The sequence below is a fragment of the Vipera berus genome (genome assembly GCF_964194415.1).
Source record: "Vipera berus genome assembly, chromosome: 6".
Lineage (NCBI taxonomy): Eukaryota > Metazoa > Chordata > Lepidosauria > Squamata > Viperidae > Vipera > Vipera berus.
Genome location: NC_138208.1, coordinates 91,240,951 through 91,268,051, shown reverse-complemented (window position 1 = coordinate 91,268,051; position 27,101 = coordinate 91,240,951). Strand labels below are relative to the sequence as shown.

Below are 27,101 nucleotides of genomic sequence, written 5' to 3'. Positions count from 1 at the left end.
CCCCTTTTTCAGAGGTCTGGGAATTTGCCCTGGCAGCATTTTCTCAGGCTCGGCAACTCCCAGAATTCCCAGCCAGCATTTACCACTCTGTCCTCGACATACGGCTGTAAAGTGGGAGCAGAATGTCCATCGCTAAGCAAGGCAGTTGCTGAGCGAGCCACGCTCCACTTACGACCTTTCCTGCCATGGTTAACTGGATCGCTGTGGGCTGTCAAGCGAATCACGAGGTCGTTAAGCAGATCTGGCGGTTCCCCGTTGAAGCCAGCTGAGGGGGGTGGCTGATGGGGATCACGCGACCCCAGGACCCTGCAAGCCTCGCCAATGCAGGCTGGTGGCCAAGCCCCCGAATTGGGATCATGTGATTGCAGAGATGCTGTGACGGTCGTAAGTGCGAGGACCGATGACATGTCACTTGTCCAGTACCCGTTGCAAGGGTTGCTAAACAAAGGGATGTAGATCAAGGACGACCAGTACAGCAAGCCCCGGGGCTGGTTGGTGCCCTTAAATCCTCCGCCCCCTTCCAACAACCCAATTAATTTCTAACATTGCTTTCCTCTTTTAAATTGTCTATACTGTTTTTAAGTTTTTATTTTATTTGTGCACTGCCCAGAATCCCTGTGAGAGGAAGGTTTAAAATTAGAGACACACAGACACACACAAAGACACAAACACACACAGAGACATAGATAATACCAAGAGATGAGAGATACAGATATAAATAGACAGATGAGATAGATAGATGACAGAGACGATACACAGAACAGGGCTTTTCAACCTTTTCACCCATTCTACCACTTTTAGGATATGGCAACATCCGAGGACCACCAGTCGCCTAGCAAGGTGTCAAAAACTTGATGACCCAAAAAGGGGGGGGGGGGAAAGTGATGAAGTACAGGTAGTCCTTAACTTACAACGGTTCGCTTAGTGACTGTTCGAAGTAACCATGACACTGAAAAAAGGCCCCCCCCCCGAGCCACAGCCGAGCAAGACTCCTGCCTGCCCGCCCGGCGGCGCTCTTCCTCCTGTCCGAGGTTTTCATGGTTGTGAGCATTTCTGTTGAGGATTGGCAGCGGGGGTGGGGTGGGGGTGTTTGGTTTTTATCTCCCCCCCCCACTCTGCTGGGTGGTTGCAGCAGGTTTTAGTCCCTTCACATGACCCTGGGACACTGTGACCGTCATAAATATGAATCAGTTGCCAAGCATCTGAATGTAAATCAGAAGACCCTGGAGATGCTGCAACATTCCAGCTGATCGGCGCTTCTTCTGGGCTCAGAAGCGCCAGGATTGGTGCTGAGCTCCAGCTGGATCCTGGCGCTGATCCTGGTGCTTCCGCTGAGCCCCGACAGCCCTGCAGCTCCAGCCGTCTCTCGCTCAGGCTTGTGCGGTGCTGCCACCGGTTCAGCTCACTCCCCTCCCCCGCTACTTCTCTAGGATGGTCGCGTACCACCTGCCAGGTGCCAATGTACCACAGGTGGTACCCGCACCACTGGTTGAAAAGCCCTGACATAGATGATAGAGATAAATATATAGACAATAGACAGACAGATAATAGACAGACAGACAGACAGATAGAGATGAGGGGGTTATAAACAGATATAGACAGAGAGACAGATAGGAAAGAGATAGAGACGAGGGAGAGTTATAAACATACAGTATAGACAGACAGATGAGAGAGATGAAATAGATAAGATAGATATAGAAAAGAAAGAAAGAAAGAAAGAAAGAAAGAAAGAAAGAAAGAAAGAAAGAAAGAAAGAAAGAAAGAAAGAAAGAAAGAAAGAAAGAAAGAAAGAAAGAAAGAAAATGAGATAGAGATGAGGGGGTTATAAACAGATATAGACAGAGAGACAGATAGGAAAGAGATAGAGACGAGGGAGAGTTATAAACATACAGTATAGACAGACAGATGAGAGAGATGAAATAGATAAGATAGATATAGAAAAGAAAGAAAGAAAGAAAGAAAGAAAGAAAGAAAGAAAGAAAGAAAGAAAGAAAGAAAGAAAGAAAGAAAGAAAGAAAGAAAGAAAGAAAGAAAGAAAGAAAGAAAGAAAGAAAATGAGATAGAGATGAGGGGGTTATAAACAGATATAGACAGAGAGACAGATAGGAAAGAGATAGAGACGAGGGAGAGTTATAAACATACAGTATAGACAGACAGATGAGAGAGATGAAATAGATAAGATAGATATAGAAAAGAAAGAAAAAAGAAAGAAAGAAAGAAAGAAAGAAAGAAAGAAAGAAAGAAAGAAAGAAAGAAAGAAAGAAAGAAAGAAAGAAAGAAAGAAAATGAGATAGAGATGAGGGGGTTATAAACAGATATAGACAGAAAAGACCAACTTTTTTTAAAAAAAGGCGAAAGCTGCTCCTTGCAAGCAGCCCCCCAGCCCGCCCCCAATCAGCTCCGAAGCCCCCCGATGACTCCTGACGAAACACCCGGACCACTCAAGACGCTCAGAAAAATAAACATCTTTATTGCACAACGAAGGGGGTGGCAGAGAACCAGAAGGCCGGGCGGGGGGGGGGGATAAAGGGCTCCCCCAGACCACGGGGGGAGGGGGGACCCTCCTTAGGTGCCCCAGGGGTCCAAGAGGCAGATCCCAGCCCATGCCAGGAGAGCTCCCTCTCCTCCTCGAGTGGCCAGAAAGGGAGCCCCCCGGCCCATCATCCACAGCCTTTCCCCATAAAGCCGAGGACCTGGGCTCCTGCTCTGGGATCCACTGGACCACCACCCATTAACTGACCGCCGGAGGTCCTGAGACAGGAGGGTCAGGAGCTGTGCAACCTCCTCAGCGCAGGGTGGGAGCCCAGCTGCAGGACCTGAGACAGGCCCTCCCCCTCCAGGACAGGACAGGACAGGGTCACCCCCTTCCTTTAGGGCAGGGGTCCCCAGGCCTCGGGCTGCAGCTCCTTACCGGCCCTTGAGGTCTTCGGACAGGGCGAGCCCGTGCATGCGTGCATCCCCCCCTTGCGCAAGCAGCAAGCACGGACACACACGCTTGCCTGCCACTGGCACAACCCCCGCCTCCCCCCCTTCAAAAGCCGGTCTCCAAACCCGGAAAGTTTGGGGAACTCAGGGACCGTATTTCTAGCCCCGGGGGTTAAAACAGGGGCACCCCGAACCATGCAGGAAGAGAGAAGTGAGAGAAGCCGGTCAGGAAGGAGCGAAACAAGTCGACTTGGGCCCTTGCGGAAAAGCTCCTGCAGAATTCCGGTCTTCTCCTGCAGCGAGTCCCACCTTGGCGAATTAGGGTCAATGCCGCCAAAAGGGAGGGAGGTGGGCATCCGCTCGGCTCCGCCCCTTCCCCCCAAAGAAACTGTGGACTGGCGCCACCCCGACTCGGCTGGCCTCCGAGGCCGGGAAAGCCCTGGGGCCACCCTCGAAGGAGCAGCGCAAACCCTGCGTGGCGAATGGCGAAGAAAGCCCGTCGGCCCCAACTTTACTAGCCAGCATTGGGCTTGACCTCGGGCAGATTCAACCAGGCCGCGTGTGAGCCGGGAGCTCCCCGTGCCCAGCCCGGCGGGGTCCCCCAGGCATCGGGGGCCGCAGTTCCTCCCGGGTTTCCAGGCCCGTCTTCTCACAGGCGCCCCACGATGTACAGGAGCAGCAGCAGGTGGATCCCGCAGAGGTAGAGGGTGGCCAGCAGAGAGAAGAGCCGGCGGGGGCAGAAGAGGGAGCGCAGGAGACGCTGCAGCCCGCGGCCCCCTCGAGCCTGTGGGGGAGAGCCAGAAGGGGGGAGGGCGTTAGAGAGGGAGGGGGCCTTGGCCCCGGAGCCGCAGCCCAGCAGACGCCCAGAGGGAGGGACAGGGACGATGGACGCTGTCCGGCTGGAGGGACCATCCACACCAGAAAGGGGAGGGAGGGAGGGAGGAAGAGGGAGGGAGGGAGGAAGGAAGGAAGGAAAGGAGAGGGAGGGAGAAGAGGGAGGGAGGAAAGGAGAGGGAGGGAGGGAGGAGAGGGAGGTAAGAAGGAAGGAAGAGAGGGAGGAAGGGGAGGGAGGAAGGGGGGGAGGAAAGAGAAAGGAAGGGAGGAGGGAGGGAGGGAGGAAGGGGAGGGAGGAAGGGAGGGAAGAAGAAGGAGGGAGGGAGGGAGGAAGGAAGGAAGGAAGGGAGGGAGGAAGGAAGGGGAGGGAGGAAGGGAGGAGAGGGAGGGAGGGAGGAAGGAGAGGGAGGGAGGGAGGAGGAAGGAAATATGGGAACAGGGAAGAGTTATAAATCATGTTCTTCAATGCTGTTGTAACTGTGAAGGGCCACTAAAGAAACGGTCGCAAGCCAAGGACCAGCTGTGGCCATCGCAGGGACACCCAACAGGCCAAGGAGGGCTCAGAGGCCCTGGTGCACCCCCCCCCCCGTTACCTTGCTGAAGGAGCTCTCTGCAGACCCCGGCAGCAGGGGCTGTTCAGGGCCGGAGGGCATCGCAATGCTGGTCTCCGGGGACTGAGCCCACTCCTCGGACTCCAACCTGGGTGGGCAAGAGGCCTTGATCAGGGCCCTGTCCCTGAGGCCGCCCGTGGCCCCTGGACGAGCAGACTGGCAAGGCTGGCCTCCCCCAGGGGCCTGAATCACCCTCCCCTTGGGCCTCCCTCCCCAGAGACCAAAGCACCCCTTCCCTCAAGCCACGGCCGGCTGCAGCCCAACCTTCCTGGACCCCTAAGGGGGACCCAGGAGGCATCTCTGAAGGCTTCTTCCTCCTGTTCCCCCCTCCCCTGAACCTGCCTGCCTCTTTTCCCCACCCCACCCTGGGCATCCCCCTCCTCCCTCTCACTGATCAGCCTTGGAAACGCCTCCCTCGGGCCAAGAGCACCAGGACACTGAGGAGGAAGACAGACAGACACACACACACACCCGCAAGGCTCTGCAACCGTTTTGACCCGCCAGCTTGGCTGAGAGTTCCCAGAGGGGGAGCCTCTCTAGACAGGCTCCTTGCAACAGCCCCCCCTCCTCCAGCACCTTCGGATCTGCTCCTGGGCTGCAGCGCAAGCCTCCTCGGCAGCCAGGCGTCTCTCCTGCTCCTCCTGCAGCAGCTTCTGGAGCTTGGTCAGGCCCTGCCTGGCGACGCTTTGCTGCTGCTTGGCCTCCGACAACCTGGCAGGAAGGAGAGTCCCCCTGAGAGAGGCGGGGAGGAGGGACGGCAGCCCCCGGAATAGCCTGCGACCCTTCAGAGGCAGACCGAGACCGGACATCCCTGGGATCAGCTCAGGAATCAGAGGCCAGAAGGAAAGACACCCTCGTGTTGGGGAATTGCCGGCCGAGATGGAAGGCGGCGTCAAGCAGGGAAGTAGCCTTGAGTCCTTGCGTGGCTGCAAGAGGCATAAACCCCACCTATCGCCCAAGAAGCCTCATTTCTCAAGGGTTCCCAGCTGGGGGTGCGAGGCAATATTCCCGGGGGTGCGAGAATATATCAGAAGCGTTCCAGGGGTGCGGGGGATAGAAAAGGTTGGAGAAGGCAAGCAGTCCGGGGAGGATTCTTAGAACGGAAGCTGACGTCAATGAAGTTGTTTGCGTCAGCTATTCGTGAGTGGATCTAGTTGCTCAAACCTGACACCTGGGTTGAGATCTCCCAAGGTCACCAGGAAACCCAGGCAAAGGGGATTCCCTCCCCCCTCCCGGGGGACACCCAGGAACCCCGAGTTATTTAGCCCGCCTGCAGCCACACTCACTGCATCTGAAGCTCCTGCAGCTCTCTCCGGTTCGTCTCCTCTTTTTCCTGGGGGGCCCCAGGAGCAGCATCGGTCAGGAGGGGTCCCTAGGGTAGAAGCCTGGTGTGAAGAGGGGCTTAGGCAGGATGATCCCCCCCTCACTATGCCCCCCCACACTCTCCTTGCTTCTGCCCTCCACTGGGGCCTGAAGGGTGGGTGTGGGTGTGTGTGTGTGTGTGTATGGAGAAGAGGTCGTGAAGAGGACCTTACAGGCCGTCTCCTGGAGAGAAGGGAGTGAGCTGCTGCTGAATAATCTTTTCTGCCATCTTCATCCTCAACAGAGGTGGGGAAAGCCCAGCCCCCTCCCTGGCCTTACCACGGTCTTTGCCGGACTCTGCAACTCCTGCAGCTGCTTTTCGAGAGCCGTGCAGCGGGCCAGAGCCTCGCTGTGCTGCTGGTGGGTCTCGCGGAGGCTGCGGCTGCTTCCTCGGAGCTGGTGTGTGAGTGTGTTCTTCTCTTCGAAGACCTGCGAGAGCTGGAGAGATGAGCCAGAGGATGAGGCACTCCCACTCCCCCAGGGAGAAGCCAGCCTAACACACGGCAGCTAAATCAAGAAGAACGGAGCTAGAAGGGACCTCGGAGGTCTTCTAGTCCAGGGGTAGGCAACTTGGGCTCTTTTATGACTCGTGGACTTCAACTCCCAGGATTCCTGAGCCAGCATGGGGGAACTATGGCCTCCTCGTGACTCGTGGACTTCAACTCCCAGAATTCCTGAGCCAGCATGGGGGAACTATGGCCCCTTCATGACTTGTGGACTTCAACTCCCAGAATTCCTGAGCCAGCATGGGGGAACTATGGCCCCTTCATGACTTGTGGACTTCAACTCCCAGAATTCCTGAGCCAGCATGGGGGAACTATGGCCCCCTCATGACTTGTGGACTTCAACTCCCAGAATTCCTCAGCCAGCACAGCTTAGCTTGGAAACCTCTCCCTTTCCGCTCAGTGTGGCTGGCTCAGGAATTCTGGGAGTTGAAGTCCACCAGTCTTAAAGTGGCCAAGTTTGGAGACTCTTGACTTCGAGCACAAGGCAAGCCCAACGTCCAGAAGGTCCTTGAACCACACAAGAGATGAAACTGGAGACAGCCAGCTTTGCGAGAAGGACATCCCTCTCTCTGCTCGGTTAGCCCCCTGGAAAAAGACCCCCCGCCCCAGAGAACAACATTCCCGCCTCTTCTCCCCACCTTGCTGTTCAGCTGCTGGATGCGGAGCTCCTTCTGGTGCAGATGCTTCAAGCTGCTTCCAAGCTGGGCCTGGAGCTCCTCCAGGGATGCCATCTGGCCGGAGCCCGTCGCCCCCGAAGTCCCCTGGGGAAAAGGCCCAGTCAGCTGCTGCCCACTTTTTGCCCAGCAAGACCCCCCCTCACCCCCACCCCCATTCTCTCTGGCCTAGGATGCGACACAGGTGGCTTCCCCTTTCTCAAGACACGCAGAAGGATGGGACTTGTGGTCCGGAAGCGAGATAAAAGGCGAGATAAAAAGGGAGGGGTGGAGGGGCGGCTTTTTTTGAGGTAAGAGTTATAAGAATCTGCTAAAGCCATTTGCCGGTTTGGGCTTTACGTGAAAGAGTCAGGAACCAGACACAAAATACGGTTAAAAAAAAAAGAAATGGAACTTTAGCATCCCAGACAAATATCACCCGGCAAAACGTGTTGTTAGACAACAGGAGCGTAAGGGAAGAAAAAAAAATTAATGTAAGGTCAATTGTTACCGATAATGTTCTCTACAGTACACTAAGGGACGTGGTGGCTCAGTGGGTTAGGAGGCTGAGCTTGTCGATCAAAAGGTCGGCAGTTTGGTGGGTCAAATCCCGAGTGCCGTGTAACAGAGTGAGCGCCTGTTACTCGTCCCAGCTTCTGCCAACCTAGCAGTTCGAAAGCACGTAAAAATGCAAGTAGAAAAATAGGGACCATTACGGTGGGAAGGTAACAGCGTTCCGTGCGCCTTTGGCGTCTAGTCATGCCGGCCACATGACCACGGAGACGTCCTCGGACAAGCGCTGGCTCTTCGGCTTTGAAACGGAGATGAGCACCGGCCCCTAGAGTCGGAAACGACTGGCATGCGTGTGCGGGGGAACCTTTACCTTTTACCTTTACAGTACACTAAATGGTAGTGGGGTCAGGAGAAGGAAATATCAGAAAGCTGATAAAATGCCGCAGAATAAAACTGCAATGAAGTCAGGAGGGAGTCCTTGCACGCCAAATGCCTTGGCTGACCAGTGAACCCTCTCGCTGCCGTGGGAGGGCCAGGCCAGCTTCAAAGAGGAGAGCGGGAACATCGAAAGCTCGGCCACTTCGCCAGGTCCGGGGACACCCACACCCACACCCACACCCAGCCTAGGGAGGGCAGAAGCAGCTGCTGCAGTTTTCTCATTAGCGCAGAGTGAGTGAACTTAAGGTTAATACATAGCGTTATCCACATCTTATGTTGACCTTTTTATGCTGCTGAACGCTGCCTCGAGTCACTGATGGAGAGGTGGGCGGCACGCAAATTTAAAAAATAAAACAATAAAAGAAAATAATAAAAGAAAAAAGAAAAAAACAACAAAATAAAATCAAAACAAAATAAACAATAAATAGAAATGAAGCGAAATAATAAAATGAAATGAAAAACAAAATAACATACAAAATAATAAAATGAAATGAAAAGAAATAAAATAAAATAAAGTAAAATAAATAAAATGGAATGGAATGGAATAATAAAAAGAAATAAAACAATGTATAAAATTAATAAAATAAAAAATGAAACAACGTGAAATGAAATAAAGTAAAAAATGAAACGAAATGAAACAGAATAAGAAATAAAAAATAAAATAAAATAAAAATAAAGTAATAAAATGATAATAAAATGATAATAAAATGAAATAAAATAAAAAACAGAATAAAAAAATAATAATAAATAAAATAAAATAAAATAAAATAAAATTTTAAATTAATCACACCACCACCCAAGCGCCGGCTGCGTGAGCCTGCCGCCCTCCGGCCCGGGTCGCTCACCTCCCTTCGGGGCTGCTCCAGCTTCTCCGCCTCCCAGCCGGCTTTTTCTTCCCTGAAAAAAACCAGCCCCAAAAGTGAAAGGGGGAAAAGCCAATGGGGGACAACCTGGTTCACTTAACAACTGCAATGATTTGTTTAACAACCGTGGCAAAAATAAAAAAGAGCGACCCAATTAACCCCCGCCTTGCTTAGAAACGGAGCTTCCGGTCCCCACTGAGGACCCGAGTCGAGGGCCACCCGGGCGGCCCGCTCCCCTCACCTGAGTCGCCGGAGCTCCGTCTCCGCGGCGTCCCTCTCCTGCTGCAGCCGCTCCACCTCCCGCATCTTCTGCTGGAGCTGGGCCTTCAGGCGCCCTACTTCGGCCGTCTCCGCCCCGGCCTGGAGGTGCTGCTGCTGCTGCAGATCCTTCAGCTCCGCCAGCTCAAGAAGGAGAAGAGGAGAACCTGCCTGATCAAAGACTTCCTTCCCACCAGATCAACTGGCTCTCCGAAACAGGGTGAGGGATAAAGGGCCCCCCAAAAAGGAGTCTGATTCTCAACAGAGGAGAATACTTGTAGCTCAGGTCCCTTATGCTCTCCATGCTTGGAGGTTTTCCTGAAGACGTTTCATGACCCAACTAGGTCACGTCATCAGGGCTGGAAGGAAGTGGGGTTTGTGGAGGAGGAGGGGGGGGACAGGAAGAAGAAGAAGAAGAAGAAGAAGAAGAAGAAGAAGAAGAAGAAGGAGGAGGAGGAGGAGGAGGAGGAGGAGGAGGAGGAGGAGGAGGAGGAGGAGGAGGAGGAGGAGGAGGAGAAGGAGAAGAAGAAGAAGAAGAAGAAGAAGAAGAAGAAGAAGAAGAAGAAGAAGAAGAAGAAGAAGAAGAAGAGGAGGAGGAGGAGGAGGAGGAGGAGGAGGAGGAGGAGGAGGAGGAGGAGGAGGAGGACTGTGGGGTCCTTGGTGCTCTGATCTTGGTTATTTTCTTGCAGATGATCCAACTAGGTGACAACATCAGAGCTAGCCCTGAAGATGCCTAGTGGACCACCAAGGACCCCACAAAAGGTTGCAGGAATTGGGGATGCCCTTTCTAATGAAGAGAAGGATTAGGGGTGATGTAGAACATGGAACAATGACAGCGCTGATAATGGTAGCAGCGCTATATGTCATGACAATATTGATAAGATAACCGTTATTGTCAATTTTACTGTGAGCACACACCGGCCCACATTGAAAATGAAATTCTGTTGCCTGCTCTCCAAAGAAAGATCATAACAACATCAGCTAGCACAACAATGATAACAATGATACACATGATAGCAGTCTTCCAATATTTGAGGTGCTGCCACAAAGAAGAAGGGGGATCAGCCTCTTCTCCAAAGCCCCTGAAGGCAGGACAAGAAACCACAGATGGAAACTCATCAAGGAGAGAAGCAACCTGGAACTGAGGAGAAACTTTCTAACAGTGAGGACAATAACAGCTTGCCACCAGAAGTTGTGGGCGCTTCATCACTGGAGGTTTTTAAGAAGAGACTAGGCAGCCATTGGTCTGTACAGGGTCTCCTGCCTGACCAGGGGGTTGGACTAGAAGACCTCCAAGGTCCCTTCCGACTCTGTTATTCTGTTACCCCTTGCCCTCCAACACACAGCAGAGTTTCAAGACTTACCAGCCGGTCTCGGTCGTTCTGCAGGGACGAGAGCGCCTTCTTGAGACTCGGCACTTCGGAAGACGTGCCGGCGGCCGACTGGAGCTTCACCTCCTCCGTCTTGCGGGTTTTGTCCAGCTCGCTCAGCAGACGGTCCCGCTCAGCCTGCAGGCTGGCCATGGCCTGGGAGAAGGCCTTCACTTGGCCAGAGGCCCCCTCCAGCTCCAAAGAGAGGCGAGCAAGTTGGGAGTCTTTGGATTGAAGCTGCTGGTTGAGCTTCTCCAGCTCCTCCGAGAAGCCCTTCCCTTCCGTTGAGCCTCGGAGGGCAGCGAGTTCGGAGGCCATGCTGTCCTTCTGCTTCTCCAGGGCGGTTTGCGCCTCCTGAGAGCGAAGCTTCTCCTGATGGAGGCCTTGAAGCAGCTGCCTCTGCTCTTCCAGGTCCGCCGCGTGTCTCATCTCCAGGGCCCGCCGTTCTTCGTTAGACTGATCCCAGCTGTCTTGGAGAGAACTCATGGCTTTCTTGAACGACTGGATTTGGGCCTTCAAGTCCTGGTTTTCCTCTGTGACCACGAGGAGGCTCTGCTCCATCTGCAGGAGGTCCTTGGCCAGCTCGGCCACCCGTTCTTCGGCTGTCTCGGTCTCGTTCCGCAGGAGTCCAGCGTCGTGATGGAAGCTCTTGAGGTCTTCCTTCATCTTGGCTTCCGCTTCCTGCAGCTTCTGAGAGGTGGTTTGACGAAGACGAGCCAGCTCCTCTTCAAGTCCCACCACCTGCTCATTTGCCAGCGAGAGCTGCCCACCTAAACTCTGGATTTCATCCACTTTCTCTTGCAGCTGCAACTGCAGCTCCATCATGGCACCCCCTTCCCTCAGAACCAGGATCTCATTCTGCCTCTGGGAGAGGGAAGACTTGAGACTCTTGACTTCCTGCTCCAGATTCTGCTTCTCCAGCTTCAGGGCCTCCACGGTTCGCTGTAGGTTGGCCAAACTAAGTTCAGAGTCTCGCAGCTGGCCTTCCATCCCAGCCTTCTCCTTCTCCAAGGCCTGGATCCGTTCAATCTGGGTTTTCAGCAGCTGCTTCTGCTGACTGTCCTTGATGGAGATGACTTGGTTCAGGTCCTCACGGTATCGTACCAGTTCGGCATCCAACTTGGCGTTCTCTGCATGCAAGTCATCCCTCTGACCGTGGAGGCTCCGAAGTTGCTCCTTCAAGGAGTTATTCTCTGCAGCCGCTTCCTGGATCAGCTGATCCTTCTCTAAAATGGCAGCCAGGTGACGCTGTTCCAGCTGCCGATAGTCTTCCAGAACTCTGTCCCGGTCATCTTGCAGAGAAGACATGGATTTGGTGAAGGAATCTAGCTGAGCTTTGTTCTGCTTGCTCTCCTCATGGATATTCTTCAGCTTCTTCATGAGACTATTCGCTTTCTCCTGAGCTTTTGCTTTATCGGCCTCCAAAGCCACCTTCTCGGCTTCAGCCTTGGCCATCTGGTTCTCCAGCTCCTTCAGCTCCTCCTTGTGCTGCTGTTGGATTTCCAGCAGGGCTTTGGCTACGGCCTCTTCCTTGGCAGCCGCGAGACTGACAATCTTCTGCTCCTTGAAGCTCATCTCGGTATGGAGTCTGTCCGTCAGCTCCTTGGAAGCCTGCAGATCAGCCTCCAGCTGCTCCAGACTGAACCTGCAATCCTGAAGACCGGCCTCGTGGCTCTTCGCCGTCTCCGACATCTCAAGACGGGCTCGGTCGCAGTCTTCAAAGGAGGCCTGCAGGTCAGCAAGCTGCTTTCTCAGAGAGCCAAGTTCTCCTCCTTGTTGGAGAACCTGGCTCTGGGAGTGGCCCAGTAACCGCTGGACCTCTTCAAGCTGTAGTCCAAGCCTGTGCTTCTCCTCCTGGAGCAATCGGACTTCCTCTTGATGGTTCTGGAGCTCCTTCTGGGCGTGGGACTCTTGGGCTGATTTGCTGCATTCCAAGCTGCAAGCAGAAATAGCAGGATGTGACAGAGAGCCCATGTAGGTCCTTTTTACTTTTCCTCACTGCTGTCCTTCCAAACCAGCCACCTCCCTTGCTACTAGTTGTTGTTGTTAGCTGCGAAGTCGTGTCCGACCCATCGCGACCCCATGGACCACGTTCCTCCAGGCCTTCCTGTCCTCTACCATCTTCTGGAGTCCATTTAAGCTCACGCCTACTGCTTCAGAGACTCCATCCAGACACCTCAGTAGCCCCTTGCTACTAGCAGAACCATAAAAGGGGGTTCTGCAAAATATTCCCATGAAGTGTCAGAACCCATATTCTAAGGGGGCTCTTTCCTATCTTTAACTCAAACTCTACTCTCGCTCTACTTCTGGTTCTGCTGTGCTCCTGGAGGGGACGGAGGGAAAGCATTGCGGGCTATTGCTCTATTCTCCTCTATCGCTGCACTGTAATACTTGGCTGTTTCTGCATACGTCCTCTGTGAACTATCTTTCCCTCGATGTCAGCTAGAAAGGAAGGGGGGCAGAGAAGGGATGTGCCTCCGGCAACCGGTTTATCTCTGCTTTCGGAAGGGAAGGTGTGAAGAACCAACAAAACATTGCTGCAACCCCGAGACAGCCTGGCGTTATCTCCTCCTTCCCACAACGGACTTAACACCTTGGGATTGGCCCATTTGAACTGACCGGATGAACTATTGGGGTGGGGTTTGCTTGGGACACTTTTAACCTATTGATCTGAGCGAGGAAACGCTCAGATCCTGTCTATTATGCCTGCTATCAGCTTCTCCTAATAAAAGTTCCTTTTGGAAGAATCCGTTTCCACGAGTTCTGCTTTTTTAGGATGAGGTTTTGAAGTGGGCCCTGAGGCATGAAGTTAGGATGGAGGCTGGGCCATATTTAACTGTAAGGGCATGAGGGAAAGTCTGGAGTAGTGGCCCCCAACCTTTTGGGCACCAGGGACTGGTTCCGTGGAGAGAGGTTTTTCCACAGACCGGAGGGGGTGCGGTTTCGTGTGCTGCTTGCATCCCATGGGTGGGGCTTCCTTTGTTTGCATGGCCCAGTTTTTGGCATGCTGCAGACCGCAGGGGTTGGAGACCCCTGGTCTAGAGGGTGAAAATAATGGACAGTCAGAAAAGCAGAGGAAAAGAATGAAGCTACTGGATCTCTGGCAAAAAAAAAGTTTCTGAAACTGAAGGACAGGGAGAAAATCCTCCTGCCAAGGGTGGAATGAGCTCCCCAGGGCACTTTCAAAGAATGGGTTGGGCTGTTCTCAGCCCAGAATGCTTTACGGTGAAGGAGGACCTTCTCCAAAGTGGTGGGGCTGGATGTTCAGGGCCCAATGACTTTCTGCCAAATCTCCATCTATTAATAGAAGAGAATTATTTGTAGCTCGGGGCTGAACTGTGGGGTCTTTGGTGCCCTCTGAGCTGGGTGGTTTCCTTGCAGACATCTCGTGACCCAACTAGGGAACATCATCAGTGCTAGAAGGGAGGGAGGGAGGGAGGGAGGGAGGGAGGGAGGGAAGGAAGGAAGGAAGGAAGGAAGGAAGGAAGGAAGGAAGGAAGGAAGGAAGGAAGGAAGGAAGGAAGGAAAAGAGAAAAGGGAGGGAGGAAGGAAGGAAGGAGAGAAGGAGAAAAAGAACTGTGGGGTCCTTGGCGCTCCCTGAGCTGGGTTGTTTTCTTGCAGATGTTTCATTACCCAACTAGGGAACACCATCAGTGCTAGAAGGGAGTGGGTTCTGCAGAGAGGAGGAGGAGGAGGAGGACGACGACTGTGGGGTCCCTAGTGCTCTCTGAGCTTGATGGTTTTCTTGCAGATGTTTCATTACCCAACTAGGGAACATCAGCAGGGCTTGAAGGGAGCGGAGTCCGCAAAGAGGAGGAGGAAGAGGACTGTGGGGTCTTTGGTGCTCTCTGAGCTTGGTGGTTTTCTTTCATGACCCAACTAGGGAACATCATCAGTTGTAGAAGGGAGTGGGGTTTGTGGGGAGGAGGAAGAGCACTTAAGTGTCCTTGGTGCTCTCTGAGCTTGGTTGTTTTCTTGTAGACCCAACTAGGGAACATCATCAGTGCTAGAAGCTTGTAGCACTGACGATCTTACCTAGTTGGGTTGAGAAACATCAGCAAGAAAACCAACAAGGTCAGAGAGCACTAAGAAGCTCACAATTCTTCTCCTTCTCCTTTTCATCCATTCCACAAACCCTCCTCCCTTCTAGCGCTCATGTTCCCTAGTTGGGTCATGAAACATCTGCTAGAAAACCACCCAGCTCAGAGAGCACCACACTCTCTATCCACTTCTTAATCCTTTAGGCAGAGTACTTTAGCCCAAGGAGAAACTGGACATCTCTGCAAAGACTTTCTCCACATCTCCAAGCCTTGACCCAGAACTTGAGCCATCCAGTGGTTGTCCAATCTTCAAAGGCAGGTGGGTAAAATAACCCTACGGTGAGCTCTGCCACAGAGAAGGCCCTGCACAAAATCTGCTTCCACTGACTCTAGTAGCTTGCAAGAGGAGAGACTCAAATCCGTCCTCCATGGCTCCATGTCTCAAATCCATCCTACATTTCCATCCAACAACGGATGGAAACTAATCAAGGAGAGAAGCAACCTGGAATTAAGGAGAAACTTCCTAACAGTGAGGACAATTAACCAGTGGAACAGAAGTTGCCTCCAGAAGTTGTGGGTGCTCCACCACTGGAGGCTTTCAAGAAGAGACTGGACAGCCACTTGTCTGAAATGGCATAGGGCAGGGATACGCAACCTTAGCTCTTTTATGACTTTTGGACTTCAATGCCCAGAATTCCTGAACCAGCCATGCTGACTCAGGAATTCTGGGAGGCAAAGTCCACAAGTCATAAAAGAGCCAAGGTTGCCTACCCCTGGTACAGGATCTCCTGCTTGAGCAGGGGGCTGGACTAGAAGACCTCCAAGGTCCCTTCCAGCTCTATTCTATTCTGATTCTAGCTCTTATCTACCACGCTAAAATGAGCACAGAAGAAACGGGGGTAAGGAGATTTGCGTCCTTCCCCTTAGCTCACCCTAGTTCTGCTTCTGCTCGTTATGAAAGAGCCCCAGAAGAACCTTGGAATGCCAGAGGTGGGAGCGTCAACCCGTCTTACCTGGCAACGAGGCCTTGGAGGTCTTCCACCTGGAGAGCCATCTTCTTGGCCTGCTCTTGCAAGGCAACGCAGGCCTCTTCCTGAGCAGAGAGCTCCTGCTCCTTCTTCTCAATGGCCTGGCTGAACTTCTTCTCCCACTGCTTGGACTCGTCTATCACCCGGTCCCTGTCATCCTGCAGGGAGGACATGCTTCTGGTGAAGGCTGCCAGCTGGGCTAAGGTGTGGTTCAGGTTGCCCTGAATCTGTTTGGCTTCTTGGTCCTTTTGGCGCAGGGAGCCTTGGAGTTCTCGTGCCGACGCCTCGGCGAACGCCTGCTTTTTCCGCAAGGCTTCCAACCTCTCTTCCATGTTTCTCATCTCCTTCAGGTGCTTGTCCTTCTCTTGCTCCAAACGTTTCTCCAGTTCCTTCTCTTTTTGACTCAGCTGACCTCTGATCTGAGCATGGGTGTTCTGAAGCTCCTCTTTTACCTTCAGGCTCTCCGCCACGACGCGGGCAGCTTCGCTCTGAGTATCATCCAGCAAGACTCTGCAGGAAGCCAACTCAGCCTGGACCTTCTTGGTCTTCTCTTCGGCCTCCGCCACGCTCTTCTTGGTGGTCTCCAGCTCCCTCTTGGACTCACTCTGGACAAACTCCAGGGCCTTGACGGTTCTCTCCAAGGCACTGACCTTCTCCTGGCTTTTAATGCAATCTTTCTGCAGCTGCCTCACTTCTTGCTGTTTCTCTTTCAACAGTTCCTGAAGCTCTCGGGTCTGAGTCCGGCCGCTGTCTTCCTTCCAGGCGCTCTTGACCTTTTCCGCGTTCTCTTTCTTCTCGGCTTCCACCTCATGCTTCTCCCTCAACAGATGCCGCTTCTCCTCTTCCAGGCGGCTCAGGGAGCCCTGAAGACTTCCCAGCTCACCGAGGAGCTGCTGGTTTTGGCTCTCCAGGTTGGCCCTGTCCTGCTGGTAGTTCCCAATGCTGCCATTCAACTCGGCCAGCTGGTTCATCAGCCTCTCTTCAAGGTCGTCCTTCTCAGTTTCCAAAGCTTCTTTCAACCTCAGCACCTCGGCCAGCTGTTCCTGGGTTTGCCGCCATGCTTCCTCCACCTTGTGGACCTTTTCTTGAAGAGCTTCCAGTTCCTGGCCTTTCGCAGCCAGTAAGCCTTCCAGGCGGTCCTTCTCTTCCTTCAGGACCTCCAAGTCCTTATGGGCCTTATTCATTTCCTCTACCGCCGTCTTCCTCCCATCTTCTAGCGCTGCCACTTGCTCCTGAAGCTCTGCCGCTGGCTGAACATCGCCGGTTCTTTCATCACGCAAGGGGTTAGCTGGGCTAAGATCTTCCTTTTGGTCCCTGAGGCTCGGAGCAGCGGTGGGGAGAACTTCAGAACCTGTGTCTGGATCTCCTTGTTCCTCAGCTGCCTCCTCTGAAGATGGCATCATGGTGGAACCGACCATCTTGCTTCTGACCACCATCTCCTCTTGGAGGCTGCTCTGATCTTCCTTATTTTGCAAAGTCTGCCTCAAATCCTGGATTTCCTGCTTCAAGCGGTCCTTCTCGGCCACCAGGGCTTTCAGCTCATCAGAAAGAGCCTGGCAATTCTTCTTGGAGGCTTCCAGCTCTTCTTGAAGAGCAGAATTTGCCCCATCCTGTCTACCATCCCCAGGATGAATTTCGGACCTCAGCTGCTCGTTCTCTTCTTCTAGTTCCAAGATCTTCTGCTGCTTGGATTTGGCAAACTTCCTCATTTTCTCCCTCATGCCTTCCATCTCCTGTTCGGCTCCTTGCAGGCGAGCCTCCCCGTCCTTCTTCTCCGCTTCCGCCTCTTTCAGTTTGAGGAAGAGGTCCTGCTTCTCCTGTCGGACACTCTCCACCACCCGCTGGATCCGCTCGGCCTCGTTGCTGACGTTCTCGTACGACTGCAGGAGCGTCTCGTACTCCTTCTGCAATTCCTCGTGTTTCCTCCGCCACTCCGAGAGCTCCTGGGCCTGCCTTTCCTTCAGAGAGTCAATTTCCTCCTCAAGACTTGTCTTCTCCTGAGTCACCCCTTCCAGGGCCAGCTTCAGACTCTCGCAGGAACCAGTCACGTTCTGGTTTTCCACCAAGGCTTTGTCCACCGCTGATATGAGCTTGTCCCGTTCCTCCTTGAGGGTCGCCAGTTTCTCCAACAGGACCACCTTCTCCTTGTCCAGCTCAGACGCCCGAAGCTCTGCCTCCTGAAGATGGAGAGAGGTGCTTTCCAGAGCGGCCTTGGTGCTGGACAACTCGTCCCTCAGCCCCTTCCTCTCTTTTAGGGCTTCCTTCCTGGAGATGAGGGCTGCCTGCAGCTTCCTCTGGAGCTGGGCTTTGGATTGGGTCTCTGCAGATTCTTCTGCCGATTTCGCCTGCAGCTCAGCCTGTAGCTGCTGGGCTTGGTCCAACTGCCCCTGCAAAGCTTTGACCCTACTCTCCTTCTCTTGCAACTCAGCCTGGAGGCAACAAAGAGACTCGCTTTTCTCCATTAATTGGGAGTGAAGGCCTTGGATTTCTTCTCTGCCGCTGAGTTCCTTCTGCTCTTGGTGGCATCTTAGACTCTCCTGCCTGGAAATTTCTTCCCGGCTCTCCTGCAATTCCAGCTTCAGGCTTGCCATGCTGGTTTCCGCCTGACTGCAGGCAGTTTTGGCCATCTCCACTTCAGCCAGAAGTTGCTCGACCTGCTCCTGAAGGAGCAGAGTCTTCTCTGACTTGCTGTCAAGCTCTCCTTTCAGATGACTGATCTGGGCTTCCAGTGCTTTCTTCTCAGCCTGAAGCTTCTCAAAGTCTGCCTTAAGCTGTCCCATAACTGAGTCTTCAGTTACCAAGGAAATGCATTCTTCAATGACCTCCTGGCCAAACTCCTGCACAAGCCCTGATGCTGGTCCTTCAGAAGAAACCTCTCCAGCTGGTTTTTGAGAAGGGAAGCTCTCCAGAAATTTGGACATCGTCTGGAGCTGGTCCTGCAGCCCTGATGCTGGTCCTTCAGAAGAAACATTTCTAGCAGGTTTTTGAGGAGGGAAGCTCTCCAGAAACTTGGACATCGTCTGGAGCTGGTCCTGCAGTTTCTCCCTCTCTCTGCTTTGCTGCTCAAATTGCTCTTGCAGCAAGTTGTAGTCGTCCTTCTGCTGCTTTAGCAGCTCGCGAGAATGACGATCCTTCTCCTTGGCTTTCTTCATGATCTCCTTGCGTGAGACCAGAGCTTCCTGCAGCTTCTTCTGCAGCTCTTCTCTCTCCTGGACCAGCGCCGAGAACTCTTCTTGGACAGTCCTATTTTCTCCTTCCGGGCCAAGGTCAGCTTTGCTGCTTGATCCACCTGCCCCAGGATCTGCTGAGCTGGACCCCTCCAAATTCTGATCCATCGGACTTTGTTTCTCTAGGGCTAACTTGCAGTGTTCGAGTTCAGCCTGCAAGGTGTTTACCTGGAGATCCTTCTCCTCTAGACTTTGCTGCAACTCTGTAATCACGGCCCGTGGCCAAGTGCATTCTTTCCCCTCAGGGATGTCTTGTGACGTGGCTTCCTTTGCAGACAGCAACTGGCTGAGTGAGGCAGCTCTGCCCCGCCTTGCAGGATGCCCTTGGCCACTACGGAGCCGTTGACTCTCGGAGAGATGTCCACCTCCTTCATTCTCCTGGGTCACCACCTCCTGGCTCTTGGCTGGAGGCTCTTCCCCAACTTTTCCTTCCTGCTCCAGCTGGCGAACCCTGTTGAGAAGCTCCTTCCTGCTGAGAAGGGCAGCTTGCAGCTTCTTCTTCACGAGTTCGTTCTCCTTCCTTAGAACTTCCACTGCTTCATCGGTGGGCAACTCCTCCGTTGGTGGCCTTTCCTCCTCCGTTTCCACCGCCTGCTCTCTGGTCTCTTTTCCTTGCTGCAACACACTCAGTTGCTCCATCACGCTCTTCAGCTCTTTCCCCAGCACAAACTTCTCCTCGTTGAGTTGCACCATCCGGTCGGACATGCCAATGCTGACTTCGGTCATCCTTTGTTCTCGCTCCATCACTTCCTGCTGGAGCTTCTCCACCTCCAGAGAGTTCTCAGAGAGGAGCTTCGCCAGCTTGGTGGTTTCCACCTCCTTCAAGACGAGGGCCTGGGAGAGCTCCTGAGCCTTCGTGGAAGCCTCCTGCCCCTCTTCTACCAGGGCTTGGATGTTCTGCTGCTCCTCCTGGAGCTGGCTAAGCAGTTTTCTCCCCATCATTTCTTGCTCGGAGAGGTGACGCTGGGCTTCATCCAGGTCCTTCTGCAAAGCGACGATTTTCACCTCCTTGGATCTGGCCTCGTTCCTCAGACTCTGAATTTGCTCCTTCAACAAACCCAGGTGAGAGATTCCGCTCTCGTAGTTGGGAAGCTGCTGCTGCCGCTGCTCTGGGTAAGCAGGGCCTCCTTCCAACTGGTCCTTCAGCTCCGCCAGGAAGCACAGCTCCTTCAGCTGGGACAGGAGCTGGTCACGCTCCGCGCTCAGGGTCTGCGCAACCCGGGCCGAGCCCTCTACCTGTTCTTGAAGCTGGCCAATTTCTGCCGTTTTCTCCTCCAGGATTCTCTCGTGGCTTTCCACAGTTTCTCGATGCCTCCTTTGTAGTTCAGCGACTTCAAGCTCCAACTTCTGTAACTGCAGCCCGGAGTCTAGAGACGTTCCCTGAGCGGTTTCGTTCTCCTCTGGGCCCAACAGCATCCCCAGCACAGAAGGAGAGTCCTGAAGGTCTACCGTGACCAGGGAGCTGCTGCTTGAATCGCTCCGGATAGGCACGGCCCCTTCTCCCTCTCCCTCCTCGCTCCCCTGCGGCTGCCCCGCTTCAGTCTCCGGGCTGCTCGAGATCGGAAGCTGCCCCTTGAGCAGCGCGATTTCTTCCTGGGCCTCCTGCAGCTCCAGAAGCAAGACTGAGAGATCCCGCTGCTTCTTCTCGGCCAAGTATTCCAGGAGATCCGGCTGTCTGTCCGGTTGGGCCTGCAGGGGCTCCTCCTCAGGGCTCCCGCCTGCGCTGGGCTGAAAGGAGAAGAAGAAGGAGTCATTCCTCCACGGGAAGCAGACTTTGTTTTATATCACCTTTTATATCATATATTATTTTAATATTTTATATTACATTCTTTTTATATTTTATATTACTTTGTTATTTTGCATGTTATATTACATTCTACATTATTTTATATTACCGTATTTTTCAGACCATAAGACACACTTTTCCCCTCCAAAAAGTGGGTGGAAAAACGAGGTGCGTCTTATGGTCCGAAGGTAAGCGAAAACACTTGTCTCCCGTTCAGTCAATGCAGTCCATCAGCTCCATTGGAGAGACGTGATTGAATGAAGACGTGGAATTCTCCGCCCCGCCCCTGTGATTGGTCGGCAGGGGAGGAAATACGGACGTGCCTGCCATGCCTTCTGACTGCCTCCCCCTCCCTGCGCACGCACATTTTCTTTCTTTTACCTCGCTGCTAAAGAAAGCTTTTGCTAAACTAAACCTCATAGGCGACTTGCCCCAGCAAAGCCGTGAGGTGTTGTCCCTGCAGGTTTCTCTGCAAAGTTTATTGGAAGTGATTTCCCATTTGCAAGATAATACTGCTAATTGTTTGAAATTGCTTCGGCATCTTAGAAAACCTATTCAGGGAAAAGAAACTACCGGTACCTACCTTTCTTTCTTTCTTTCTTTCTTCTTCCTTTCTTCCTTCCTTCCTTTCTTTCTTTCTTTCTTTCTTTCTCTTTCTTTCTTTCTTCCTCCCTCCCTCCCTCCTTTCTTTCTTCCTTTTCTTCCTTCCTTCTCTCTTTCTTCCTTCCTTCCCCCTTCCTTCCTTCCTTCTTTCTCTCTCTCTCTCTTCCTTGCTCCCTCCATCCTCCCTCCTTTCTTCCTTCCTTCCTTCTTTCTCTTTCCCTTTCTTCCTCCCTCCCTCCCTCCTTTCTTCCTTCCTTCCTTCTCCCTTCCTTCCTTCCTTCTTTCTCTCTCTCTCTTCCTTGCTCCCTCCATCCTCCTTCCTTCCTTCTTTCTTTCTTTCTTTCTTTCTTTCTTTCTTTCTTTCTTTCTTTCTTTCTTTCTTTCTTTCTTTCTTTCTTTCTTTCTTTCTTTCTTTCTTTCTTTCTTTCTTTCTTCCTTTCTTTTTCTTTCTCTCTATCTCTCTCTTTCTTCCTCCCTCCCTCCCTCCCTCCTTCCTTCCTTCTCTCTCTCTCTCCCCTCCTTCCTAAATATTTTTTTTCTTGTTTTCCTGCTCTAAAAACTGGGTGCGTCTTATGGTCAGGTGCGTCTTATGGTCCGAAAAATACGGTATATTCTACATTATTTTATATTATATATTACAATTTATATTACGTTATTTTACATTATTTTATATTATTCTACATTATTTTATATATTATATATTACATTTTATATTACTTTATTTTATATTATTTTATATTATATTCTACATTATTTTATATTATGTTCTACATATTACATTTTACGTTATTTTACATTTTATATTATACTCTACATTATTTTATATTTTATATTACATTTTACATTACTTTATTTTACATTTTATATTATATTCTACAATATTTTATATTATATTTTAGATTACATTTTAGATTACTTTATATTATATCAGGCATGTCAAACTGCTGGCCTGTCGGCCGGATGCAAACCGCGCCCTCCCCATTGCTGGCAATGGGAAAAAGTCGGTGACGTCGCGAATTTGACATGCCCGTATTATATATTATTTTACCTTTCATATTATATACTACATTATTCCATATATTCTATATCATTTTATATTATATGTCACATTTTAATATTTTAATATTTAATATTTATTTTTACATTTATATTACTTTACGTTAATTTCATATTATATATTACTTTGTATTTTTATATTACACATTACTTTTTATTTTATCTTTCATATTTTAAGATTTCATTTTGTTTTTTCATATTTTTTATTTTTCATAGTTATTTCATATTTATTTTACATATTTATTTTTCATATTTTTATACACTTTAGATTATTTTTTACTTTATTTTGTTATTTGTCAGATTCACCGAGTGCCCACCATACCACAGGGTAATTCCGGGCAGCCGTGACTTACGGCCACGATGGAGCTCAGAAATTCCGTTGCTAAGCGATCCATTTGTTAAAAGAGCTTTGCTCCATTTTACAGCCTTTCTTGCCGCCGTTCATAAGTGAATCCCTGCAGCTGATTCACATTAATAAACCTAATTGTTACGTGAGTCCGGCTTCCCCATTGGCTTCGCTCGTCCGAAAGCCGCAGAAGGGGTCACGTGACCCCAGGGGACGCCGCAACGGACCTAAGTGTAAAAAACAGAACTAAATCACTTTTTATTCCCACTTTTTTCCAGCCTCAGTCACCATATGAACCGTCGTAAGTCGAAAGTAATTGATATTTTGCAGGCAAGATCATCCCCCCACCCCCACCCAAACAGCTTCTCATCATCAGAGCCACCCTGTTGGGCACAGATCCAGATGGCAGAGGGGAGAACACTATGCCCCCTCTCCCATGGACCACCTCGGGGGTCCTGGACTAAAAAACGAGAGCCCCTGGGTCCGTCTCCCTCCACCCCTCTTTCTCTCTCTCTCTCTCGCTCTGCCTTCATCCTGAGAGACGGTGCTACAGGAAAGCAAGGCCTGCTGGTTCGGAGGGTGTAGCTCAGCTGAGAAGAGGGGGTGGGGTGGGGGGGCTGCCTGGTGGCTGCAGGTCACCTGCCAGGACCCCCGGCCTCGCCACCTCTGCAAAGGTATTTACGGCAACCTTTACCTGGCTCGGGGGGAGAGACTGGACTGCCGCCGTTTCCAGTTCCGGCTGAGACGAGACGAGCGCCGGGCATCTTTCGGGGGCCTCCCCTGGGACAGAAAACAGAACGTAAGCGGCCTCAGAGACACATCCATCCCCTCGCCCGGTATAATGCCGAGAGAAGCCGAAAACGGCCGTAAACTGAGCTCCGCTCCTGAAACCGGCCCCCATTCGGGGGTCGGCGAGAACCGAAGGGAGCTTAAAATCCGGGAGGCTGTCCAAGGGCGCAGTGGACAGGCTTGGCTGTTCCGGAGCAGAAGCTGCTGGCCTTTTACCATCGGTCACAGGGCTGAAAAAGCCTAGCTCGAAAGAAGCGCCAGGTGAACTGGCCAGGTGTTTCGGGAGCCAGACAGGGATCCCCGGGGACAGGCCAGCTTCCATGATTCTGGTGTCCTTGGGGCCGAGTTCTGATGGTTTTCTTGCAGACGTTTCGTGACCCACGTAGGCAACCTTATCAGTGCTGGAAGGGAGTGAGGCTTGCTCTCTCTTTATATACCAGGGAGCAGGGCCTTTTTTCCCTCATAGAACGCCCAGAACGGAGTTCCGGCACCTTTCTTGGATGGAACCTTGTAGGGTAGGCAAGGCGGGTTGTATGACAGGTGTGAGTTCCGGCACCTTTTTCTTTTATAAAAAAAAGCCAGGGAGGGAGGCAGTGTTGTCGTTGATGATTAAGTTGCTGTTTATTGTTAGCTTCTTTGTCTGAGTGGATAGCTCCTTGAATCACAGCATAAACAATGCCCCAACTAGGAACTACCAACTCAGGTAAACCATCAAACAGAAAACAACAGCCTAATCTAGTGTTCTGTACCAGCCTGCTACCGGCCCTGCAGAAAAGGCAGGGACAACCCCTTTTACAAGAAGGCAAGAGGCTGGAATTAAGCCTGCGAAGTTTATGAATACAAAAACAAACAGAACAAGACACGAACCAAGGAGCTTTTCAAGCGGTTGCCTTCAGCAAACCAGCCCTCCCACGCATTCCTTTTATACAGTTCAGGGCGTGGCTTCTCTCTGCCTCCTTCCGAGGTGCCCCATTGCCTTCCTCTGTTTACTCCTGATTGACTGCCTCCTGCGTCGGGCGTCCTTGAACAGGGCCAGCTGTGGGTCATCTTCATCCACGCTGTCAGGCTCACACAGCTGGGTCTGCGTCGTGACCAGGTGGGAGGGGCCTGGCTGAGGGCTCTGCGGAGCCTCAGGGCTATCCTCTGGAGGCTCTTCAACACCCCCCTCCTCCTCCTCTGAATCGTCCGACCCAACTGCCGAACCCACAGGCTGACCCTGAATCAGAACATCTAGGACGCATTTAAGAACGTGCCCCTGGTGTATAAACAGACAGCAAACCCCCCTCCCTTCTAGTTCCCTAGTTGGGTCATGAAACGTCTGCAAGAAAAACCACCCAGCTCAGAGAGCACCCAGGACCCCTACAGTCCTCCTCCTCCTCCTCCTCCTCTTCGTCCCTGCTCTTTCCTTCTCCTCCTCCTCCTCCTCCTCCTCCTCTCCATTTCATATCCCTAGCTGGCTAATACAATGTCTGCAAGAAAACCACCAAGCCCAGAATGCACTAAGGATCCCACCGTTCTTCTTTCTCTCCTCCTCCTCCTCCTCCTCTCTATTTCATATCCCTAGTTAATAAGATGCCTGCAAGAAAACCACCAACCTCAGAGCGCACTAAGGAACCAGATAATAATAATAATAATAATAATAATAATAATAATAATAATAATAATAATAATAATAATAGTAATAATAATAATAATAATGTTGGAAGGGACCTCGGAGCTCATCTAGTCCAATCCCCTGCTCAGGCAGGAAACCCTAGGCCAGGGGTAGGCAACCTCGGCTCTTTTATGACTCATGGACTTCAACTCCCAGAATTCCTGAGTCAGCTGACTCAGGAATTCTGGGAGTTGAAGTCCATGAGTCATAAAAGAGCCGAGGTTGCCTACCCCTGCCCTAGACCATTTCAGATAGTACCATTTCTTCTTTCTCTCTCCTCCTCCTCCTCCTCCCTCCCTCCCTCCCTCATTTCATATCCCTAGTTGGGTTATAAAACATCGGCAAGAAAACCACCCAGCTCAGAGAGCACCAGGGGACCCCGCAGTTCAACCCTGGGCGACACACAGTCTCCGCTGCCGATCCTTTCCTTCCTTCCGGAGTGAAGCGCTGCCTCCTTGCAGACGGTTTCGCTGACCTTGGGCGGCAGGAGGGTCCTCGGGCGAGCTGGCCACGGGTACATCCGCCTTCTGACGCAGCCGGGCATTCTCCGCCTGGACAGCCTCGTAACTGGCCCGCAGGTCCTGCTCTGCCTTTTGAAGCTCGGCCAGCTCCTGCTCCTTCTCCGCCACCTCCAGGGCCTGCCTGGCTGCCTCGGCCTCTCGCCCAGCCCGCTCTGCTCTCGCCAGGGCCAGCTCTTGGCTCAGCTCTTGAAGCTCCTCCTGGCTCTGCCGGAAAGCCGTCTCCAGCTCGGCCAGTTCCAGCCGGAGACTCTGGACCAGGTTTTCCGATTCCTGCTGGACAGAAGCCAGCGCGTCTCTCGAGGCCTCCAGCTCTGCCTCGGCCTTCTGCAACGACTCCCGGAGGTGCTATGAAAGAGGAAGGACAGAAGAAGCGTGGAGCTCGGCCCAAGAGGGAGGTGAGAAATAAGAAAATAAGATAGAAATAAGAAAACTGGAAAGTTAGAAGGACACGGCCTCAGCTAGCTAACCCAGGTAGCAAGGGATTTTTATTTTTATTTTTATTTATTTTTTTAAAAAAGGTCTGCCTTGGTTTGGTGGATTACCGCAACGTTTTTGACTGGGTAGATTTTGCCCAAACTCAGAACGTGTTAAGGCTAGAGGGTGCGCTGGTACAGGGGTCTCCAACCTTGGCCACTTTTAAAACTTGTGGTCTTCCAACTCCCAGAATTCCTCAGCCAGCTTTGCTGGGAGTTGAAGTCCACAAGTTGCCAAGGTTGGAGACGCCTGTGCTAGAAGACCTTCCAACGGTGCTGGAAGACCTTCCTGAAAACCGACTATCCACCTGATATTCCTGTTTTCAAACACGGCTCTATTCATTCCCTTAGCGATCCTAAGCAGGCTTTAGCTTACACGAGGCATTAGCGCCATGGAGCATCTATTCGCATCTCTCCCCCCCCCTTTTTCTTTTAATCCCATTTATATTCCGCCCTTCTCCGAAGACTCAGGGCGGCTTACAATCTAAAGCACAAATCAATGTGCTTAGCAGTTTTTATAATGCTTATATATGTAAAGCAGTCTTTTTTGGGGGGAAAAAGGGGAAGGGGAAGGGGAAGGGGAAGGGGAAGGGGAAGGGAAGGGAAGGGAAGAAAAGGAAAGGAAAGGAAAGGAAAGGAAAGGAAAGGAAAGGAAAGGAAAGGAAAGGAAAGGAAAGGGGAAGGGGAAGGGGAAGGGGAAGGGGAAGGGGGAAGGGAAGGGGAAGAAAAGGAAAGGAAAGGAAAGGAAAGGAAAGGAAAGGAAAGGAAAGGAAAGGAAAGGAAAGGGAAGGGGAAGGGGAAGGGGAAGGGGAAGGGGAAGGAAAGGAAAGGAAAGGAAAGGAAAGGAAAGGAAAGGAAAGGAAAGGAAAGGAAAGGAAAGGAAAGGGGAAGGGGAAGGGGAAGGGGAAGGGGAAGGGAAGGAAAGGAAAGGAAAGGAAAGGAAAGGAAAAGGAAAGGAAAGGAAAGGAAAGGAAAGGAAAGGAAAGGAAGGAAAGGAAAGGAAAGGGAAGGGGAAGGGGAAGGGGAAGGGGAAGGGGAAGGAAGGAAAGGAAAGGAAAGGAAAGGAAAGGAAAAGGAAAGGAAAGGAAAGGAAAGGAAAGGAAAGGGGAAGGGGAAGGGGAAGGGGAAGGAAAGGAAAGGAAAGGAAAGGAAAGGAAAGGAAAGGAAAGGATAAGGGGAAGGGGAAGGGGAAGGAAAGGAAAGGAAAGCCGGAAAGGAAAGGATAGGAAAGGAAAGAAGGAAAGG

At 51.8% G+C, this 27,101-nt stretch overlaps 1 protein-coding gene across 4 annotated transcripts in view; it reads right to left on the bottom strand.

Moving 5' to 3' along the window:
- Window positions 1-2,449: 2,449 nt before the first annotated feature.
- Window positions 2,450-27,101, bottom strand: part of GOLGB1 (golgin B1) — a 34,612-nt gene continuing 9,960 nt past the window's right edge. For all 4 annotated transcript variants that reach the window (XM_081331773.1, XM_081331772.1, XM_081331775.1 and 1 more), the window contains exons 8-19: window positions 25,338-25,728; window positions 23,114-23,199; window positions 15,387-20,356; window positions 10,328-12,269; window positions 8,947-9,107; window positions 8,688-8,739; window positions 6,877-6,999; window positions 6,012-6,170; window positions 5,657-5,742; window positions 4,947-5,081; window positions 4,353-4,458; window positions 2,450-3,709 (exon numbers count right to left, since the gene is read on the bottom strand). In XM_081331773.1, coding sequence (XP_081187899.1) covers window positions 3,575-3,709; window positions 4,353-4,458; window positions 4,947-5,081; window positions 5,657-5,742; window positions 6,012-6,170; window positions 6,877-6,999; window positions 8,688-8,739; window positions 8,947-9,107; window positions 10,328-12,269; window positions 15,387-20,356; window positions 23,114-23,199; window positions 25,338-25,728 — 8,346 coding nt within the window. In that variant the 3' untranslated portion in view covers window positions 2,450-3,574. The remainder of the gene's footprint in view (window positions 3,710-4,352; window positions 4,459-4,946; window positions 5,082-5,656; window positions 5,743-6,011; window positions 6,171-6,876; window positions 7,000-8,687; window positions 8,740-8,946; window positions 9,108-10,327; window positions 12,270-15,386; window positions 20,357-23,113; window positions 23,200-25,337; window positions 25,729-27,101) is intronic.